Genomic DNA, 23,115 nt, shown 5'->3' with positions numbered 1-23,115 from the left:
ATATTTAATTTACCACAAGTTTCCTTGGCATGTCTCAGCCTTTGCTGGAACTTAGCTTTTTCAAAAATGCCACATTCCTCCAAAGCTTGTCAGGGGTGTCTACTCTTCCTCCTACCTTCCCGGATTAACAGGGCAAGAAAAGCGTCCCCACTACTGACTGCTTGATCGTTAGTTAACATCAGCACTATTCGACCCACATTCGTGCACCTGCCTTTCACTTGTGTCCCATTATAAGTCGCAGTCTGAAAGGGAGTTTTTGATGATGTTCAACAACAGGTTTTCAACAAATAGGTGCGGGAGTGTGGGTATTCGAAGGTAGATAGATCACACTGCTCACCCTCCAGGAGCCTGTAGTCTAGAGACGAAAGCATCAGAGAGGCTTCCAATGCAGAGGACGTTAGAAGCCTAGAGAGAGAGGGCTGCAGGCCGCACTCCTTTCTGGTCACTCTCTTTGTCTATCTGACCCAGGGACCCCTATGGCCACTTGGAAGCCCTGTCCTGCTTCCTTGTCACCATATATATGCTTTTTGATCCCTCTTGATCTGCCCCCACATTCTGAGAATTGCTGCAGGCCAGCGCCGCGGCTCACTAGGCTAATCCTCTGCCTGCAGCGCCGGCACACCGGGTTCTAGTCCCGGTTGGGGTGCCGGATTCTGTCCCAGTTGCTCCTCTTCCAGGCCAGCTTTCTGCTGTGGCCCGGGAGTGCAGTGGAGGATGGCCCAGATCCTTGGGCCCTGCACCCGCATGGGAGACCAGGAGTAAGCACCTGGCTCCTGGCTTCGGATTGGCGCAGTGCACCGGCCTAGCGACCACTTGGGGTGGGAGTGAACCAACGGAAAAAGGAAGACCTTTCTCCTCTCTGTCTCTCTCTCACTGTCTAACTCTGTCTGTTAAAAAAAAAAAAAAAAAGAGAGAGAATTGCTGCAGAAAACAATGGAACTTTGGCGCACTTTTCTGTGTCATGAAATCTTGCGCTCCCGGGGGCAAGATCAATCACTTTGTCCAGTGCATCCATGTTGCACATGTTACTTGCCTGTCACTTAGTAACCATCCTGGTTATCAGACTGTTGAAGCGCCACAGTGCCTGTGTTCAAATAACCCTTATTTTACTAAATAACAGCAGGAGTTGTCAGTTGTCTGACAATGCGGACAACCAGAGGTCATAAAATGCTTTCTTTGAGTGAAAAGGTGAATATTTTTTATTTAACAAGGAAAAAAAATCACATGCTGAAAATGCTAAGATCTATGGTACAGAAAGATAGTCTGAGAGGCCACACTCACATAACTTTTATAATAGTATATTACTATAATTGTTCCATTTTGTTATTATTCTCTCACTGTGACTTTTATAAATTTTATCCTAGGTATGGACATAGAAGAAAAACACAGTACACACATTTCAATTCTGCAGATATTTCAGTGATGTAATATTTATTTCAAAATCAGCATCAATTGCAGCTTTATTGCTTAAGTTTGTGTAGGTGTCCTATATATAGGATGGTGGGACATAATGGGCTAACATCGTTCTCCATTCCTAGCAATCTGGTTTCTTCTCCCACCATTTTACTTACATCCCTCAACAGGTCGTAAAATGATCTCCCAGTTTGCCAAATTCCATTGATTTTCCCATAACTCTTGACATCATTGGTCATTCCTTTATCTAGATATAATACATTTTGTGGCTCCTGAGACATTTCCCTACTTTTCCATGTCTTTTTCAAAACCTTCTAGCTTCTACCAAATTGTAAAAACTCCCTATCAGATTTTAAAACCTGCCTGGGTCCTGCCCCCTGTGTACAGGACACTGCTGTGAGGACAAAATGGCCTGGAGAAGGGATCTAACCAAGCAAACTGTGGGTAGGGTTTGATCTCAGACAAAGAACAAAAGCAGCAAGGGCAAGTGTAATTCCAGGCTTTCAGAGAGCACTAAGATTTCAGCCCTGGGACAAGATGAAATACAGGGAGAGGGCCCAAACAGGAGGCAGCCAAAGGTCACCAATGGGGAACAAGCTACAACAAGGGCGAAGGGTTCTTGCCAGATGCTGTGAATGTGGCTTAACTTTTGTAAAAAGATCTCCACTAGGTTCCATTGCCCTCACAAACACATCCCAAATCTCTGCACACCAAGTAAGACCCCTTGTTTCAGCCCCAACCAATCTCATCTCTTCTTATTCCTGCTGCTCACCCAGGACTCCAACATGGAGTTTTCCACTGCTCAGAAATCCCCACCTTCCCATGCTTCCTCTTCCTTGAATACCTTTTTTCTCTGTTTCAAAATACTTGCTAGCTCAATTCCTTTCTCTATCAAGCATTTACCACATACCACATTTTAAATATCTGTTCTCATGTCTATCTCCCCAAGAAAATGCCCGTTTCTTCTATATACATCCAGAATCTAGTATCCAGCAAATGCTCAATTCATTGAATGGTGATCAATGAACAAACATGAGTCTTTGTTTAAAAAAAAAAAAAAAAAGAGTTCTAGTTTTAAAAACTTCTCCTGAGGTGGGACTGACTGAAAGGGAAAAGATACAAATGAAACAGTCAAGCTCAAATCTCAAGGAAAATATAGATATTCCAGCGGAGCACAAGTTATAAAAACAGCAGTACGGAATACAGCTAGATTACCCCAGGAATGCCCATGGCTGTGCAGAGTAATAACAAATCTCTTTCACCTCCCTCTCCAATCTCCTTCAATGGCTTTTAAGACAATGGTTTCACCTTTAATCTGGACCGCATAAAAAATGTAGGCCCCATCTATTTTACTCTGAACATCAGCTAGCCAGGCCTTCTCCCTCAGTTCAGTTTTCCCCCAGGCACACCTGCAGGTGAAGTTCTTCCTACTGCCCCAAAGGACTCCTGTCTCATCCTTTGGGTCCCCGGCACAAGGATTCCTTAAATTGTCTCCATTACACGACAGCCATTACATGACAGCTGAGCAAAAGATCCGCTTACACTGTAGCTGGAAGACAACGCAGTATAGCGGTGCTGCTATGACATCATGCTCCGGGCCTCTGGGGTATTTCTTCAACCGCTTTCTCTCTAGGTTTCCTCGCCTACACAACTGGGTTTAAGAGTGGTACCTGCCTCGTGGTACTGAAAAGGCTGAGGGGGGTAATTCCTGTAAAGCACTGATCGTTGTGTTGATACGTAATTGTAGGAGCCCAATATGTCAATCCAGATTGCATTTCACCACTCCCCACCCCGCCCCCGCGGCCCCTTCCTCTAGCCCAGGGACCATACCAGCCTGGTTCTTTGGCCTCATCAGAGTGTTCTGAACACAGGCCTTCGACATATGTTTAAAAAATAAATAAAAATCTTGTGCTCTGCTTCCGGCTTACTAGATGAACGATCTCCGGCAAATCACTCAACCCACCTAGACCGCGTTTACCCTGTGCAAACGGCAATGGCTATTAATAAAGCGGAGTCCGCGTCCTCCCTCCCCGCCGCACGTCTCGTCCCGAACCCGCCCTCCTCCCAGCCCACACCCTACTGCGCCCTTGGCCCTTGCTCCCTCGGGACAGCAAGCGTGGGAGCCTGGGCCCCGCGCGGCTCCCTCCCCGCGCCCCGCGCCCTTCTTCCTTCCTCGCCCGGACGGACGCACTTCCGGCGGATGTAGCGGGGCGGCCCCCGGAAACGGAAGTGAGCGCTGGGGCAGGCTGACCGTCACGGGGCTGAGGCTGGTCGCTGAGCCGGTTGAAGATGGTGAGTGCGTGCCTGGGCAGCCCGAGGGCCGGGCGCCCCAGGGAGAATGGCCAGGCAGCAACGGATCGCTCCCCTCAGCCTGTCCCGCGGTAGTGGCGGCGGTAGCGCGGGGATGAGGCCGGCCTCGGAAGCCATGAGAATCTGTCGAGTCACGGGGTTGGGGCGGATGGTGGCCGTCGCCGGGCCCGGGTCTGACGCTAGTGTTGGAAGCAGCGGTTGGGCTTTATCCTGTCCCTTCTCCCTGTCCGACTTTTCGCTTGGTTTGCGCCCTCCCAGCATGCCCAGGGCCCTTCCCCGCGGTGGGTACGCGGATCAGGAACGTTCAGTGGGGGTGGCGCCGCCGACTACACCGTCCCTGATGGGAAAACCTCCGCTAGCCCGGGGTCTGCAAGCCACGACCCCCGCCCACACCTCCGGACCTTGTAGCTGGTTGATAACCACAATTGTAGAGCGCATTTGTATAACCCGGTTTTACTCCACAGACATCTATGAGAGTATGCAAGGTGGGAGGGGGTGGGGGAGTGGGAACCAGAGTTACTCCTAGTTTGCCAGGTTCCTTTCCTAATCCACCATGACTGCTTGTAGGAGAGGAGTTGGAACCTGTTGTTCAAGTCCTTCGATTCTGGGCTTTATCCTGCAGACATTGGTGAATGAATGAAAAGTTCTGTAGTAGTTTTTAGTGGAAGAGACGGTGTGTTTTAGGAAGCCTTGCTGTGCAGACCTGGAAAATGAGTGAGTGTAAGATAGCAGGACCTCCTAGACTGCTATTGGAATCCTCCATTTGTGAGAGTCTGGACCAGATAAAGTATTTGGCCAAATAAAATACGTGTGAGTCATGAAATGAATAAAGATGTTGGTTTCTTAGCTCGCCCAGCATAGTATATCAGACTCAATAGCCAACTGCCTGTAGCTATGTCACGTTTTTCTGCAAAATTGCAGGGTTATTGTACTTGAAAAGTCTGTGATTTAAGGTCAGCATCCTGTGTTTTACCTGTGTCACACTACGTTTTATTTAACTTGTTTTTAGTAGACTAAGCCCTTGGGAAGTAGACATGTTCTCAGCACCTAGCAGGTTACTTAATACATAAAAGTGCCCAGTAAGTATTTGGTGATCGCAGGTTTCATAGTGCAGAAGTGTAATGATTATGCATCAGTATAATTCCCTGCGAATCAGATTTTTTTTTTGTTTTATCCTATCCTGATTAGATAAATTCATTTTTTATAGTTAGTGCTTGCCTCTTATAGAAGCTAAAGACTTCCTGAAAGTCCCCTTTTTTCTTTGGTTCTGTGACCTCTCTTTTCTAGCTATTCTAGCTGTTGTTAATCCCATTTCTTTGGCTCTTTCTTTGTCTGTAAGGAGTGATATTCCCCAGGATTCAGTCCTCAACCTTTTCCTTCTTTGTTAAACATCCCAACCTAAGGGAGCGTTGTTGCCAGTGAAAGCAAACGTGATCATAACGTAACCCTCCTGAGACTCTATCAATTGCATAAGACCCAAATTTCTGTGCATCTGAGGCTTACCGTTTTTCATATCCTCAGCCCTTACTTCTGCCCCATTCATCCAGATATTTGGCCAGTCATTCCAGGCTGCTTGTAGCTTGTTCTCTTACACAGTTGACCCTCCATGTCCCCAGGTTCTGCATCCTCAAATTCAGCCAATGCTGGGTCAGAAATATTAGGGGAAAAAAATTATGTCTGTACAGAATACGTACAGACTGTTTATTTTCTTTGTCATTATTTCCTAAACGATGTTATATAACAACTATTTACATTGTATTAGGTATTATAAGTAATCTAGAGATGATTTTAAAGGTTAGGGGAGGATATGGATAGGTTACTTGGAAATATTACACCTTTTTGTATTAGAGACTTGAGCATCTGTAGAGCTTGGTATTTGAAGGGAGTCCTGGAACCAATCTCCCATGGATGAACTAATATTTTTATACTTTTATGCATATTGTCATTTCTTTTCTTGGAATGCCTTTCAGTGTGGCAGTCCAGGAGTCCGCTCCACCCCAAAATTTGGTTCTTATACCACACATGCCCCTCTGCCGTAATGCTCAAAGATTGTAGTTATTCACCTATAGGCTCTTTGAGTGCAGACTCCTTATCTTTTCCTTCTGCTGCTTAAACAGTGTGTGTTTTTTTTTTTTCTGTCAGTGTTCAGTGTATGTGTGCTTAATATCTGTTTTGTGTTTAATAATAGTGTTTTTTTATTTGTGTTGTAGAATGCCAGAGGGCTTGGATCTCAGCTGAAGGACAGTATTCCAGTCACTGAACTTTCAGCGAGTGGGCCCTTTGAAAGTCACGATCTTCTTCGGAAAGGGTACGTGGAGAAATTGTGACTTCAGCTTTGCTAGAGGGAAGTGCGTCTGTGAAACATGTTTTGTAATGTTCTTCAAATGCGTTGCCGAACCATAAGTGTGTGTGATCTGGGACGTGGTAAACAGTAACAGCGTGGGCGAGGGCAGAGTCTGGGCTGTTCCTGCGGTGGAAGAAGCTGGTTGTTCCGATGACAGGACAGTTTGGTGTGCAGTCGTGTGAATTCCTGGAACTGTCCCCACAGCCGCAGTACAGCGCAGTTTCATCCCACCCGAGTAGCTGGCTCGCATCCTGGCATTCTGGTCAGACTCTTGATGTGTACAGTTTAGATCTTAGTACTGTGATATTTACTGTCTCTTTTTTTTTTCCAGCTTTTCTTGTGTGAAAAATGAACTTTTGCCCAGTCACCCTCTTGAATTATCAGAAAAAAATGTAAGTATGCTGCCTATTTTTACATATGTGCTCTAGTAGAAACATATTTTTATTGATGCTTAGATGGTTTCATTTTATTAAAACAATTCTGCTACTAAAGGTTTGACCGTGAAGAATATGAGGTCTTATTTTCCATCTTCTTTTAGGGTAGGCTTTCAAATTATTATACTGTTTTACTAAAACTCCCTTTCTATGCATCCTTTCCTTTCTTTTTTATGTACATCTCTAAAGATTGGTCCACCTCTCTATTCCTCTCAGAATAATTTTCTCATTTGATACTTGTGTTTTCTTATGCATTTTTCCCTTGATACTTTTACTGTTGATCTCCAAGGCCGTATCTCTAGCCTTGAACTCTTTCTCAGGTTGTGCCTCTCAAAGTTAGTAAGGAATATATCCACCAGGCACAATAGGTGCACAGATGTGACATAATCCCCTCCTTATGGAATATACATTTTAGTAGGGGAGGACAAGCAGTTGAGAAGAGACTTCATAATGTGCTGAAGAGGGCCAGGAATGTGGCCACCAACCATGCGTCGGGCCTCTGGAGGGCTTTGTAGAGGAGGGGACGTTGGAACAGTTTTAGGCCAGTATTTACCAGGTGTGTACTCAGAAGCCACTCCCACTCATAAGAGATAATAAATGTAGATTTCCAAAGGCAATTTAAAGGTTTTAGAGTGGCCGGCGCCGCGGCTCACTAGGCTAATCCTCTGCCTTGCGGCGCCGGCACACCGGGTTCTAGTCCCGGTTGGGGCACCGATCCTGTCCCGGTTGCCCCTCTTCCAGGCCAGCTCTCTGCTGTGGCCAGGGAGTGCAGTGGAGGATGGCCCAAGTGTTTGGGCTCTGCACCCCATGGGAGACCAGGAGAAGCACCTGGCTCCTGCCATCGGAACAGCGCGGTGCGCCGGCCGCAGCCGCGCTACCGCGGCGGCCATTGGAGGGTGAACCAACGGCAAAAAGGAAGACCTTTCTCTCTCTCTCTCACTGTCCACTCTGTCAAAAAAAAAAAAAAATTAAAAAAAAAAAAAGGGTTTTAGAGTGTGTTTAGGGCAAGAAGAAGGAGTAGGTCACTACAGAAAGATGGCACAGTGTGACCCAGGTAACTGAAATATTGTCAAGGCTGTTTTCTGTTGTTTTTATTGTTGGGGTCTTTGTTTTGTTTTGTTTTTGCCTTTTTAGCAAAAGGAAATACTTTTCTATAAGAAAGAGTAGAATACATGATGTAATTATAAAGTTGTGGTTCAGATAAGAAAATCACGGAGCTCTTAGTTTGCTTTAATTGCATTCAGGTTCCAGGCTCAGAGGAGATGTACACGCATATAAATATGAGTACGTATGATTTTAAAACCACGCTGATCACCTCTGAGGAAGGTGGAGAAACAGTCCACGTTTCTAAAAGGGATACAACTGAAAAAATGTAGATTATCTGTGGTAGCATTGGTCCCTGGCAGTGTTCTTGTGGGCTACTAAGGAGGTGACGGTGACTGTTTACTAAAGTGGTGATTTCCAGCACCTAAGTGAGCTTCTAAAACGGTAGTGTTGATTCTCTGTTACCAAGTTACCACATGAGCTCATCAAGGGGAGGAGTGATCTGACGGGGTAAGCGTGACGATAAGACAGTGGAGTGTGGGCCGACTGAGAGGGCTGCAGGGCAGAATGATTAGCTTGACAGCTGTGCTGAGCAGTGACTAAGAAATGGCTGGTTCACAGGGAGTGTTTTGGTAGGGGTCTTGAGCCTCTACATGAGTCTCAGAGAGCAGGGTGACTACTAGGAAAGACTTGAGGGCAGCATCAGAAATGTAAGTGAGGTTTTTTGGGGAAAAGCCTGGTAGTTCATTTCGAGGAATAATTGAACTGTATTGCTGATGACAAAATGGACCAATAGGCCAAGGTGAAACTTTCAGAAAAACATTTATAGGGGTGAGTGTGAAGTTCTGCATCTGGGTCCAGATACAGCAAGTTACACATTTGTAGGAGGGTGAACCTGACTTCGTATGTAAAACTTCACAGTTTTAATTCCATTAGTTACTGCAAGAATGGCTGATGCAACCTTGGTCTTTATTAATGATACACGTGGGACTCTAATCCAGAGCAGTCACATTCTCTCCTGTGTGTTAGTCTGGCCATTAGATTTGGAGCATTCAGGTCTGAGCAATCTATGTTAAGAAAAACTATGACAAATCTGGGTGACACCTACCAGAATGAAGTCTTAAAAACTTCATAGATCTTTTGAGACTGACCTGTTTCTACTGCCTTCATTTCTTTTTAAAATTTCTTTTTCTTTCTTCCTTCCTTTCTTTCTTTCTTTTTTTTTTTTTGAGATTATTTATTTACCTGTTTGTTTGTTCGTTTGTTTGAAAGGCAGTGATAGGGAGAGAGAGCGAGTTTCCATTTGCTGGTCCACTCCCCAAATCCTTGCAAGGCCCAGGGCTGGGACAGACCAAAGCCAGGAGCCCAGAGCTCTATCTGAGTCTCCCACAAGGGTGCCAGGGACCCAGGTACTTGGGCCATCTTTCACTGCCTTGCCAGGTGCATTAGCGGGCAGCTGCCTCAGGAGAACAGCAGCCAGGACTCAAAGTGGCACTCTGATACCGGATACCAGTGAAGTATGTGGCAGCTTCACTCATTGTACCACAACACTGGACACTTCTCTTTTTATAAAGATTTATTTATTATTTATTTGAAAGCCAGAGTGACAGAGGGAGAGACATAGATCTCATTTGCTGATTTACTCCCCACATGGCCACCACAGCCAGGGCTGGGCCAGACTGAAGCCAGGAGCCCAGAACTCCATCTGGGTCTCCAGCATCGGTGGCAGAGACCCAAGAACTTGGGCCATCATCAGCTGCCTTCCCAGGTTCATTATTAGGAAGCTGGATTGGAAGCAAAGTAGCCAGGACTTGAACTGGCACTTCAGTATGGGATGCTGGGATGCCAGCGTCACAAGCAGTAGCTTAACCAGCTAACAACTCTCACTCTGTCTCTCTCTCTCTCAGTTCTGTGGCACTTATTATCTGTTATAAATCTTTTTGTGTGAGTTGTGTAGTTGAACTCTAGGAGCCACACTTATTAGCTAAGCTTGAGCAGATTAAATTACTTAATCCCTCTGCAAGTTGTAGCATTAGTCTATAGTTAGTAATAGCGCATCCCTTGGCACTTGGCTGGCCTCTTGTAGCTCTCCATCTCTGGGAGCTGCTGTGGTGATGATGATGAAGGATGGCCAGTGTCATCTGTGCCAGTAGTTCTCATCTAGCTGGGGAAGTAAGAAGCTTCAATGGCTAGAGACATTTTTGATTATCACAAGTGGTGTGACTAGGGTGGGATGTTAATACCAGTAATGATTGAGTAGATACCAGTGATGCCTCCGAACACCCAAAAAAGCACAGGACAGCCCCCAACCCAAACAAAGAATTGTCTGGCTTAAGATGTCAATGTTGCCAAAAGTTGAGAAACCCTGACCCATATGTAATGTTTTTCTCACTACGTTGTAACCTCCTCTAGGGTAGACCATTAGGTCTGTTTTGTATTTTGCCACAGAGCCTAATTTTGCATGTTCTATTAATTTTTATGTTGGTTGATAATTGTGGTTTTAATATCACATTAAAAGGTGAATGTATTCAGAGAGAGATATCTTCCATCTGCTGGTTCACTCCCCAAATGGCTGCAATGGCTAGGGCTGGGCCAGGCCAAAGCCAAGATCCTGGAGCTTCACTGGAGTCTCCCATGTGGGTGTAGGGGCCCAAGCACTTGGCCCACCTTCTGCTGCTTTCCCAGGCGCATTAGCAGGGAGCTGGATCAGAAGTAGCGCAGCCGGGACTAGATCCCATATGGGATGCCGGCAGTGCAGGTCCCAGCTTAACCAGCTATGCCCCAGCACTTTCATACTCAGTAATTCATGATTTTTATTAGTGCATGTTATATTTTCTGCAGTCCAAATTATGTGTGCCTTTTCTTTACCTGCTTTGCAGTGCTTCTAATCAAAGTTACTGAAATATGAATATGCCTTGTAAATACACTTGTCATATGTAATACACTATAGTTTTATAAATCTGAAATTCAGTCATTTTACACTGGAAGTGTACTGCTATTGCTGGTTAAAATATATGCATATGTTCTAAAATGTGTCAGAAGTTGAGTACTTTGTTATTGGTATAAAAATCCTTTAAGTAAGTATTGTGTTACACATGTATTGCTGCCAACTATGAAAGTGAACATTGAGAGTAACATTATAAAGTTACATTGTCATTTGTAGTTCCAGCTCAACCAAGATAAAATGAACTTTTCCACACTGAGAAACATCCAGGGTCTGTTTGCTCCACTGAAACTACAGATGGAATTCAAGGCCGTGCAGCAGGTGAGTGTGTGGACTCAGTTATGCATGTGTTCGGGGTGTTGGTCTCCTGCGGTCATAAGGACTTTTCCATGTCACAGCAGCTATTCAAGCCTTCCCTCTGCTCCCATGCAGCTGTTCTCCTTTCCCCCTTTTTAGGGTGTGACCGTGATTCTTCATGGAGGAAAAAGTCACTAAATGGAAAACTCTAATGTTTGGCTCAGTATCTAAAAATACCTATCTATTTGCATGTTTTTCTGCCTTTTCTTTTTAAGGAGACCCTTCATATTTTATTGAGGATTTCTTTTAAAGATTTATTTACTTGTTTGAAAGGCAGCAAAATGACCAGGGCGAGGGGGGAGACGAGGGGGGAGACAAAATCTCCCTTCTGCTGGTTTTTACCCCAGATGGCAGCAGTGGCTGGTTCAAGGCCACGATGAAGCCAGGAGCCAGGAATCACATCTGTACTTGGGTGCAGGGGCCCAAGTACTTGGGCCATATTCTGCTGCTTTCCCAGTCACATTAGCAGGAAGCTGGGTCAGGAGTGGAGCTGTTGGGACTCGAACTGGCACTCCGATATGGGATGCTAGCTTCTCAAGTAGCAGCCCTGGTGTTTTTCCGCTCTTTGTGGGTTCCACTGAATTTGCGATGACTCTGAGAGTACAAGTAGAGGTGCCGAGTGTGTAATCTGGATAGCTGACTGTATCTGTGGTGAAGGATTAAGCGTGTCTCCCCAAGTATGTGAGAATTGTCCCCAGTCCTGTGCTCTGGCTTCTGCCACATCGCGTACTTCAGGGATACCTTCAGCACCTCCCTCTTGCTCTGTTTCAGCAGCAGCATTTCTCTGTCTTTGAAACTCTTAATCTTTTCAAGCAAAACAAGAATTGTATCCAACTTGAATCCCTGCTAGCAGCTTCTTTCATTGTTCTATTGTCCTTCACCCCTTTTTCATTCTACCCATTGTGTTCTGGCTCGCATCAGTCACACCAAGGAAGCGGCTTCTAACCAGCACAGACTTTCCCTGCCTGGTTTCTCTGCAGCACTTGGCACTAATTAGGCGCCTGCCTTCTTCCTTGGCTTTGGAAGCACTTTTCCTGATGTCCGCTGTGCTTCTGAACTTCATTATCAGGTGTCTCTGAAGGTTCCCTGTCCCCTTCCCTCCCTGTTTCCTTCCTGTTCATACAGCTGTAGTCATTAGCATTGGTATGCTGCTGTTTCCCCAGTTAAAATCTTCAGGAGCGGCAAACCTAGAGGCTTTTCCTAAGGGACATTCCACAGGCACCTCAAATCTGACTGCACAGTACAGAGTAACTCACTGCTCACATACTGCTTACCCTGAGCAGATAGGGGAGCGTTCATCTTGGTTCTTACCCGGTGCCTCATCCCAGCCCACTCCCTCCCCTAACCCTAAATATCTGGTCAGTTATTTGATTTTAACATTGGTTCTCAACCCTGGCGTGCTTTGTTTAGATTGTTTTAACACTTACCCTTCCAACTTCATGGTTCACACTCTGTAGTGGAAATAATCTTTGTAAAACAGAAATTTGATCCAGTCACTCTCCCATTTTGCCATTAAAATAAAAGGCAACTCCTTAACAGTCTGTGTTTTTAAATTGGCTTCTCCTTCCTTCCCACCATATTCTGTACCCTGCTAAACTGCTTGAAATTTTCTGATTGATTATGTTCTTTCACCTCTTAGATTTTGCCATGTTTGCTACTAGTGTGGATTCCTTTCTCTTAGTTAAAATTCTCTTTCAGTAAATTCCATTCATGTCATTAATTGTATTGGCTAAATCCTTCTGAAAGTTACTTTATTTCCTCCAAGAAAAAGCTCTAAAAAGCAAGAAGCTTTAAATCAAACTAACCTGGGCCTGAATCTTGGCTCCAACATCTAGTCTTAAAAATTCACGTGAGTTAAGAGACCTTTCAGAACCTCGTGTGTTTTCCTTGTTTTTAATGTGAGGTGGAGAGAGCAGCAAGAGCAGCATGAGGTTATTCTGAAGAAGAAATGAAATGACACGCTTGGCACAGAATTGCCAGCTTCCCCTTTGATGTCCTGTCACTTGGATTTCAGCTGCATATTGCTCATATTTTGAACCTAAGTTTTAATCCCATGTGATCCAAAAATCTTTGCCCAGAATTCTGAGCCTTTTTTCCTGATCCCTCGATCCCTGTACTTTCGCAATTCTTGCTTGTTGAGATGTATAATCGTTTTTGCTCCTCCTACTTTGTTTGTTTGTTTGAAAGGCTGAGAATGAGAGCAAGAGAGGGAGAGCAAGCAAGCTCCCACCCACTGATTCCCTCCCCAAATGCCTGCAGCAGTTGAACTCAGCCAAGCCAAAGCCAGGAGCCTGGAACTCAGTCTGCCTCCCACATGGGTAGCAGGGACTCAAGTAGTGGAGTCATCACCTGTTTGCCTCCCGAGGGTATTCATGAGCAGGAAGCTGGGGTCCGGAGCGGAGCCAGGATTCAAACCAGCAGTGCAGCAAGGGATGAGGGCATCCCAAGCAGCGCCTGGCCTGCTGCACCCTATGCCCATCTGTCTTCCCTGCGCGCGATGCCTTCTCTGGGCGGCACCTCTGATACCACCTGCCAGACCCCTTGCGTCTGGTGCAGTTTACAAGCTCCTGTTTTTCATTTCTTCCTCCCCCCAACCTTCCTCCCCCCCCCCCCCCTTTTTCACACTTGCAAAGATTTAAATCTGTAGGCCAACATTTATTGAAAATAACATCTTTAGTCTGGATACCCTTTTTTGGGGATGAGGGGAAAATCTGAGCATAACTCCCGCTTAGGTTCTAAAGGTGTGATTATTTGTAAAATGCTAGTACCGTTTGATCCTGAACCACCCATTGCTCTCTTGGTAGTCTTCTGGTAATCTCCCATATTATCTGCAATTGTAACTGCCGGGCAGCTAATAGAACACAAACTGGAAACTTGGTTAGGTGCATTCAAGTTTGTCGAGGAGCTGCCGTGTGCCAGTGACTGCTTATGTACTACACCACCCTGCAGTATCTTGTTTCACAGAGGAGGAAGCGGGCTGAGATGGGTCAGGTAACTTGCAGAGTCCGTGAGCTGGGAAAGTGATGAGGTCAGACTTGAACCCACATCTTTCCGCTCCCGGAGCCTGTGCTTCCTTCCATTATCCTGTATGTAGATACCAGTCCTCAGGAGCTGTATTGATTACTTGAAGCAGTTCAAAGCAGTCTACAAAGTGAACTAATCTGTTTACTAAGTAAAACAGTGTTCTTACTGAGCCAGGATTTTTTTTTTTAAGATTTATTTACTTGAGAGGCAGAGTTACAGATGGAGGGAGAGACAGAGAGGTCTCTGATTCACTTCTCAGGGCCACAGTAGCTGGAACTGGGCCAATGCAAAGCCAGTAGCCAGGAGCTTCTTACGGGTCTCCCACGCGGGTGCAGGGACCCAAGCACTTGGGCCATCTTTTTCTGCCATCCCAGGCCATAGCAGAGAGCTAGATGGGAAGTGGAACAGCTGGGACTCGAACTAGCGCCCATATGGGATGCCAGCTCTGCAGGAGTATGCTTAACCTACTATGCCACAATGCTGGCCCCAGGGTCAAAATTTCTTTAGGAATTTGATCATCTCGTGTGTATCAGAAATGAGATATGATGTTAGGCTCTGTGATTTTGTGTTTTATGTGATATGTGCTCTGGTTTTCCTAGGTGGGAGCAAAGCCTCAAAATATTTGTAGATGTGGTAAGATTAAGTCAATAAAAGCTACAGTTTTACAGTGTTGGCATTTTCACTAGAGCTTCAAGAATTTTTTTTTCTATAAGATTTATTTGTTTATTTGAAAGACAGAGCAATAGAGATCTTCCATCTGCTGACTCACTCACCAAATACCCACAATTTCCAGGCCAAAGCTGGGGCCAGGAATTCTATCCTTGGTTTCCCACATGGGTGGAGGGACCCAAGCACCCAGGAGGGCATCCGCTGCTGCCTTCCCAGCTGCATTAGCAGGGAGCTGGGTCAGAAGCAGAGCAGATAGACCCTGAACTGGCACTCTGATAAGGGATGCCAGTGTTGCAAGTGACAGCTTAGCCTACATAGTGCCGGCTCCTTGAGAGATATTTTGAAACTTGGTATCTAAAATATGAGCTGGTGTTTTTCTCCACAAAGTAACTTGATATTTGACTTAGTTTTGTGACTTCAGAATGAAGAACATGGAATTAGATTATACTTGTATTTTTTTCCCCTTAACCTTGTCCTTTCATTCTTTTCCCAAAGGTTCAGCGTCTTCCATTTCTTACAAGCTCAAATCTCTCACTGGATATTTTGAGAGGTAATGACGAGACTATTGGATTTGAAGATATCCTTAATGGTAAGTATCATTCAGACCTTCTGATGGAACTCATGTTATATATAAGGTGGGAACAGCCCAATAAAGCAGAATCTACAGTAAGAGAAAATGTAATGGTAACAGCTGTTCCCCATTTTTAAAAAGTGAAGATTATTTGTGATATTCTAAGATAGTCATTTCAGTGAAGCAATGCTCATCATGTATTCATGTCCTGAGCATCAACTCTGGTATGTCAGCCTAATACGATATTCCTAATACGATATTCAGTATTCTTGTTTGTGAGATAAGTCTCATTTTAAAGTGACTGGAACAAATATGATAAAAGATTTCTTTAAACATAGCCCCCCAATGTAAGTGAGCGGTGAGTAAAAAAGAAGAAATTTTCACTTTTCACAAAATACTTGGAATGATTGTGGTTATGTAGAGATGAATGACTTTTAAGCAAGAACAATGCATGCAGCATCCTCTATTTCTTTGGTCCTGCGGAAGATAAACAAATACAGCCCTGCCCCGTCTTGCCTCTGCGTGTTACCTCCCAGCGGAGCAGGAGAAAGAGCAGCCCAGCAGGATTAAGTCTAATTCGTTTGGCTTGGCTGCTGCTGTCCGGTAAGGAAATGCCGTGGACACAACAGAAGTCTAGAGGGCCTCCTCTGTCAGAGTCTTCCCTGAGGGAATATTTGAGTAGAGGAAAACGTGGGATTCCTAAGCTTATTGCATTGAATTTAGACCTCATATAAAACTAGGAAGGGTGTAAATGCTTACATATACTTCCAATTAGTTCTACAAATGAGTCCATGTGAGACGCTGCTTCCGTCAGTTTCTGTAGAGGAAGGGAGACTCAGCGCTTACTCACCAAGTACTTACATGTCAGGGGCGGGGAGTGCTCTGAAGAGACAGCTGTGAAACAGACACGGTTAGACACTGTGGTAACCCCGAGGCGTACAAAGGGTGCTGTTGTGTTAGGAGAGACGGGTGCCTCTAGGAATGGAACACGTGCGGTCGTTCGTGCAGAGTGAATGAGTTGTGGGACTGCAAGTCGAGGGAGCGATATCTTAGCCAGAAGAAGCGATGCATGTGCAGGGTCTCCATCCTGAGAACAGCTCAAGAACCGCGGGGCCTGGGGTCTTAGTCCAGTTACAGGCTGACGAGCCAGCCTGCTGTGGTTACACGGATGCTGGCAGCAGACACAAGACCCTGGAGTCGAAGAGCAGTTGATTGCTCAAAGCAGGAGCAGTAGCCAGATGACCAGCGTTTCCGTTGGTTCCTTGAGCCCCACCTCCTGCAGGGCAGGTGAGGCCTGCGTGTAGCGTGTATTTCGTTACAGGAGAGGGACGTGAGTGCTCTTAGAACAGGCAGTAAACCTGCCTCTCCCGTGCTGCTCTGCCTGCTGAGAGTGCTCATTCAAAGCTGCCCTGAACAGAGTCCCGAACAAAGCCAGCCAGCCTCTGCAGACATGAGAACTGTGGGAGGCCGGCTGAGAACCGTCTGCCCCTCACATAAGAGCACTTCGAGAAGACCCGTAGGACTGGGGTGTTGAGCAGAGTGCAGAGAGGGGAATAAGATGAGGTTAGAAACGTAGACAGGGAACACGTGAGCTCAGGCCTGCAGACCAGCAAAAGAAGTTTGGAATTTTTTCGGGACACAGTGAAAACCCTTGAGTATTGTGCAGCAGGGTTGTGATGTGGTATAATTTTATGTTTGGAGAGATCACTAGGCACCTGGCATCTTTTTTCCTTGCATCTGTGAGGTAGATAGACACTAGCTGGAAAGATCCCTCCCCTGGGTAGGTGATTTTGATCACCGTGGGACCACTGTGCTGTCCTGGGGGTGGTTCCCCCATCTTGGAACCTGACTGTACAGTCTACAGGTGACTGGCTTCACCTCAGGGCCTTGTGTTCACTGTGCTTTCTGCTTGCAGTGTTTCCTCTCAGTGTTCAGTTCTCAGCTGAAAGGTGGCCTTCCTCGACTACTGACAGTAGTCCCTAGTTACGCGTCACTTCACCTCACCTTCATTCTTCCCATAATGCCTCTCTGATGTTTGTTATTTGTCCTCCTCAACTTAAATATAAGTTCTTGAGCACTGGGCTTTGTCTCAGGAACTGTTGTGTCCTGGTGCCGACTAAGGTGCTGGAGCCACAGTCAGGGTGTGAAGTGCTTGCTGACCACGTTTTCCTCAGCACCTTTGACCCAGAATACAGTGTGAGTCCGCAAGGGTGTCATTTGTTGATCTAAACATCCTGAAGGCTATTAAAGTTTGGAGATGATGACATTGTTGCCTGTTTGTGGGTGAAGTGCTTGGCCAGGTCAGTTCTGCACACTTTACAAGGCGGGGAAGAGCATGTGTGGAGAACATCAAGGCAAGTCAAATGCAGACGTTCTTAGTGCTGGCAAGGGCCTGTCCTGTGCTCCAGTCCCTCACTTAACGATGAGTAAGCGGAGGCTTACAAGAGGCTCCAGTCCGCCCTTCCAGTCTGCAGGCCGTTGCATTGCTCACATAGTGTTCTGTCACCAGAACAGTCAAAAGTGATGTGTTTCCTAAGTGCGTACTTTATTAAAGTAAGTCAGAAGCTTAAAGAAAACGTTTAAAAGGATGTTGTAGTTACATAAATGAATATATTCTCATAAATGAATATATTCTCTGTAAGAATAGAATTCTCTATTTTAAAAGATTTATTTATTTATTTGAAAGTCAGAGTTACACAGAGAGAGAGAGAGAGAAAGAGAGATCTTTCATCCAGTGGTTCACTCCCCATTTGGCCACAATGGCAGGAGCTTCGCCGACCTGAAGCCAGGAGCCAGGAGCTTCTTCTGGGTCTCCCGCGTGGGTGTGGGAGCCCAAGGACTTGGGCCATCTTCTACTGCTTTCCCAGGCCATACCAGAGAGCTGGATCAGAAGTGGAGCAGCTGGGTCTCGAACCACTGCCCATATGAGATGCTGGCACTTCAGGCCAGGGCATTAACCCACTACGCCACAGCGCCAGCTCCAAGAATATAATTCTTACAACATTAGAAACTCAGTCATTACCCCATCCCATTTTCCACCCTCCTTCCACAGTTAACCTGCTGCTTTAAGCTGTGTCCTGGCAGACCTTTTTCTGTGTCTCCACACAAATAGATGTAGTCAGAAAATATTCGCTATTGCCTTGGCTTTTTCTTACCACAGTTGATATCATGTTGTATCCACCTTATAGTAATCATTGCAGGGGTTAATGCATGCTGCTTTTATCTCCCTTCTTCATTGGCCCAAAACAGTGTTAAGCATAGGTTTCGAATGCATTTTACTCTGTTAATAACCGTTGGGACGGTATCGGTCTTTGTCCAAGATTCTTTGTTGTGTAGCAGGTATTGAGAGTGTCCGTGTCTGATCTGATGTGACGGTAACCTCCAGTCTCTGAGGGCATCCCATGAGGCAGCCTCCTCACTGGTTCTACTGAACTGTTCCTTGGTAGTCATCAGTGTAAAGCAGATGGCTATTCGTTCTAACAGATGATCTCACAATTTAGTTCATTAAGTTTTTTTTCTGTTTCCCGTCCAGTGTTGGAAGAGTGGTGGTGGGGGGAGACTGTCTTTCGAGAGCTTACTATTATTATTTTTAATTTTAAAGGTATTTTAAGGAGTTAAAGTAAGACTTTTTGACTTTTCTATAAACACAAGAGAGTGAAGATCTTTAACGTTTTCTTGATTTAGAAATCTGATCTATATTTGTGTGTATGTATTAGAACAGAAAATGATACAGATAAAATATTTTTTGCAAATTAGATTGGGAGATCGTTCCAGAGTCATCTGGAAACTTAAGAATCTTGAAAAAATTTCCATTTCTCTCTTTTTTTTTCTCTTTCTCTTTTTTTTTTTTTTTTTTAGTCAACTGTATTGAGGTATATTTAACATAGAGTAGAATGCACCCATTTGTAGGTGCGCAGTTCTGTGAGTTTTAACAAATGGGTGCAGCTGTGTCCACTTGCTCATGCTAGGGAATGTTTTCACGGCCCCCAGAAAGTTCCTTGATCCCTTCGCAGGCAGTGCTACCGCCCAGCCCCAGGCAACTCCTAGTCTGTTTTCTGTTACTTTGGATTACTTTTGACTGTTCTGGATTTCCATGTAAGTAGAAAATCATGGAATTTATTATTTTTTTGAGATTTTTTGGAAATGTTTGTTTCTGTTTGCTTTCAGATCCATCACAAAGTGAACTGATGGGAGAACCACACTTGATGGTGGAACATAAACTCGGTTTACTGTAATTCAGTGCTCTGTCCATGGAAACAGAAGAGCTGCATCTTGTTTATACCTGTCTTCTTGCTATAATTTGATGTATACAGCATTAAAAATACACATGTGAGAATTTTTGCCTCAGCAGTCTCAGTATCTTTGAAGTTATTTGGGTCTCTGGTTTGTGGCTTTGGAACAATTCAAAGTACTTAATCAAAATGATTTTAAATCTCCTATTTTATATTAAAATAGTAGTCTTCTACGCATTTAAAATATGGTTGCTCATGAATATTATAAAACTGGCTATAGATTCCAGCTCGGCCCGATGTTCAAGTGTTGATTAAGTTAATTCTGAATAACCATTGTCAGTATTTAAGTCTGCAGACTTCATAGGGGCATCTTTCATGAAAGCATTTGTAACTGATTTCAGTGGCAGACTTCAGATTGACTCCAGTCTGAGAGACTTACACTTGGTCTTGTTTCGCTGTAGACCATTAATATTCAAAAGGTAATATTTGCTGTGTTGATGTTATTTTAGAATGACAACTATTGTTTGATTCTTTTAGGTTGAAAAGTATACACCCAGAGGTTTTAATTTGGTCTTGTCTTTAAAGTAAAAAAAAATTAGCAACCATTTTATGGTAATGAAGCGGTGTTTTTATTAAAAGCGGCGGACATTTCTATCAGTAGTAACCATAGGGAGGCTGCTGGTTGTAGCCGCAGTGTCCGTACTGGTGGGGATAGTAGGGCTCTTGCCTCTGCTTCGGGTAACTGTTACCCCAGCAACCAGAACTGCTGGTTTATTACAAGCAATATTGTTAGAACATTTTTCTTGTTATTCATTTATATAACCCAAGATGCTTAATTTTTAAAAACTATTAGAACATTCATGTGTAAACTGCATCTATGAGCAAATTCCATAGTAACTGACTTAAAAATAAATCTTCCACATGATTGCTCTTTCTTATGTTCTTTATGAATGTGATATATGAAACTTGAGATTTTTAGAATATTAATGAATGGGTCATCTTTCAGTAACTAAAATACACATTTTGCTGATCGGGTTTTAAAGAAACCTCTTTATTAGGTAAGTGATGGATTTGAGATGCTTGACAGTGACTGGAGACTTTTTTGCAGAACAGCTATGGGAGTGGACTGCTACTGGCATCTAGTGGGTGGAAGTAAGGAGTGCAGCTGCACTTCCTGTGATGCACTGGACATTGATCTATGTTCAGGTAACAAAGGCACTAAAGGGAAATGATCTTAAAACTCCTTAGTCTTGTACATCTTAAAAAATAGTTACTAATGTATACCCCAGACTCTGCATTTTGTTCCCTGCAGCGAAGAATCACGTGGCTCACCAGAGTTGATGAGGTTGACAGGCCTTCAGATAAGCCAAATGATTCATTTTGTAAAATTTCTCTTTTGCTCCCTACTATTAAGCTTAAAATAATCCTCGTCAATGCAGCATTTGTCAACCCACTTCACATCTTTAATAATTAGAGGATCACTAATTGTTTCTGGAATCACTCAGCTGAAGAAATGGGAGGTTTCTTCTGCACCTTAGTTTCCTTCCTGGGGGGTCTGCTGTTGTGAGGTTGCCAGTGGCTGACTCCTTCCTGCTCCAGTGCAGCCCTTGTGTTCTCAGATGAAGTTCACATTATTGGTTGCGGTCAGGGTCTCTAAGTAACTGGCATCAGACAGTTGGTGTTACGGGGAGCAAGTCCCAGAGCAATGTGGGAACTGGGGTGAGTTATCAGATGGAGATAGGGTAGGCAGTGAGTCTAGATAGGAAATGAGCTATCTCTGGCAGGCAATTGTACAATAGCTTTCTTATCTGATCACTTGAAATCACAGGCCCCTGTTATAGCAAGGATAGGGCAACCAAAGTATGAAAAGGTCAGGACGCCAGAGTAGCCGCTTCCAACTGCACTGGGAAGTTGAAAACAAATGACAGAACTGCAGATCCCCAAAGCACGCCTAAAGCAAGATCAGCGTCTCCAGCATCAGCACAGCTGGTGAGGTCACTGCCCCACCAGATCTGTTGGTTAGGACCAGGAGTACCCCAAGAACAGAATGGAGTGGGCACACTCAGAAGGGTGTTCCCAAGGTGGGGTGGGGGTGGGGGTCAGCTTATCAGAGAAAACCAAATCCGGAGAAATCTAACATGCGGAAAGACTTGTAGACTTCACAAATTTCTATCTGCAAAGAATTCAAGAACATGGGAAAAAAATACTCCTTGGATCTCCTAGAAGTCCTTGCTGGCTTGAGTTGAGACCAGGCCAAAGTTGTAAATGCTCCCAGGTGATTGGATTAGCCTAAAACAAAGCTTGGTGTTTGGATGAATTTGGATTAATGTTACTGCCTACTCCCCACTGATTGAATAAAAAGAAGAGAGGGTTGAGAAGCACTCATTTAGGCCAGGGGTTTCCAGGTCTGGATGTCAGTCACCTGGGGAGTTTTTTAAAATCCATTCCAGAAACTTTGGGCATCAGAGTAGGCATTTTGTTTTAAATTTCCCCCAGGTTATTTTGGTGCACAGGCATTTTTTCAAAACAGCACAGGGCACCCTATTCTTACTCTTGGGATTTTTGACTGTTCGATGAGCAATCAGAGAAGTACTCTCAGTCCATTAGTCTTCTATTACTCACAGGGGTTACGAGTCCCAGGGCTCCTGATGGATGCCTGAAACGTTAAGGCCCCTTTATAACCAACAGCACTTCAGAAATGGCATGGAGGGGCAGGCTCTGATGCTGCTTGAGACACCTGTGTCCCATACTGGCGTGCCTGGCTTCAAGTGCCAGCCCCACTCCCAGTTCTGTCTTCCTGCTAATGCAGTTTGGGAAGCAGCAGGTGATGGCTCAAGTAATTGGGTCACTGCCACCCTCATGGGACACTCAGATTGAGTTCCAGGCTCCTGGCTTCACTAGGCCCAGCCATGATTATTTGGGCCATTTGACGAGTGAACCAGTGGAGGGGAGATCTGTCTGTCTGTTTGCTTCTCTTCTCTCTCTTTTCTTTAAAGATTTATTTATATTTATTTGAAAGAATTACAGAGAGGGAGAGACAGAGATCTTCCATCCAATGGTTCACTCCCCAGGTGGCTGCAATGGCCAGGGTTGGGCCAGGCCAAAGCCAGGAGCTGGAAACTTTATCCTGGTCTCCCATATGGGTGGCAGGGGCCCAAGCACTAGGGCCATGCATCTTCTGCTGCTTTTCCCAGGCCATTAGCAAGGAGCTGGGTTGGAAGTGGAGCAGCAAAGACTTGAACTGGTGTCTGCATGGGATGCTGGCACTGCAGGCAGCAGCTTAACCTACTACATCACAATGCTAGCTCTCATCTTTGCCTTTCAAATATTTAATACATAAAAACAAAAGAAATAAGGCCAATGTTGTGGTGCAGCTGGTTAACTCACCACCTGTGAAACTCATGTGTGCTGGTTCAAGTCCCAGATCGGATGACCTCTCAAGCCAGCTCCCTGCTAATGTGCTTGGGAAAGCAGTGGGAGATGGCCCAAGTGCTTGGGCCCCATAACACTCATACGGGAGACCTAGGTGGAGTTCAGGGCTCCTGGCTTCAGCTTGGCCCAGCCCTGGCTCTTGTGGCCACCTGGGGAGTGAACCAGCAGTTCACTCCTGTCTCTGTAACTCTGCCTCTCAAGCAAATAAATTTAAGAAAATGGAGATACTGAAGGACCTCTGCTAATACCATAAATCAATTTTAAAAGTGTATAGGTAAGGGCCGGCGCTGTGGCGTAGCTGGTTAAGCCTCTGCCTGCTGCAGTGGCATCCTATGGGTGCA

The 23,115-nt window shown here is 45.0% G+C and overlaps 1 protein-coding gene across 1 annotated transcript; it reads left to right on the top strand.

Annotated features, from left to right (window-relative positions):
* Positions 1 to 3,598: 3,598 nt before the first annotated feature.
* Positions 3,599 to 19,446, top strand: POMP (proteasome maturation protein). Its single transcript, XM_062194424.1, has 6 exons — positions 3,599 to 3,705; positions 5,934 to 6,031; positions 6,399 to 6,459; positions 10,709 to 10,810; positions 15,035 to 15,128; positions 19,278 to 19,446. Exons 1-6 carry the CDS (start codon positions 3,703 to 3,705, stop codon positions 19,343 to 19,345), a joined length of 426 nt encoding a protein of 141 aa, XP_062050408.1. The 5' UTR covers positions 3,599 to 3,702; the 3' UTR covers positions 19,346 to 19,446.
* The last annotated feature ends 3,669 nt before the right edge of the window (positions 19,447 to 23,115 follow it).

Source organism: Lepus europaeus, chromosome 6 (genome assembly GCF_033115175.1).
Source record: "Lepus europaeus isolate LE1 chromosome 6, mLepTim1.pri, whole genome shotgun sequence".
Lineage (NCBI taxonomy): Eukaryota > Metazoa > Chordata > Mammalia > Lagomorpha > Leporidae > Lepus > Lepus europaeus.
This window is presented reverse-complemented; position numbering and strand designations above follow the sequence as displayed.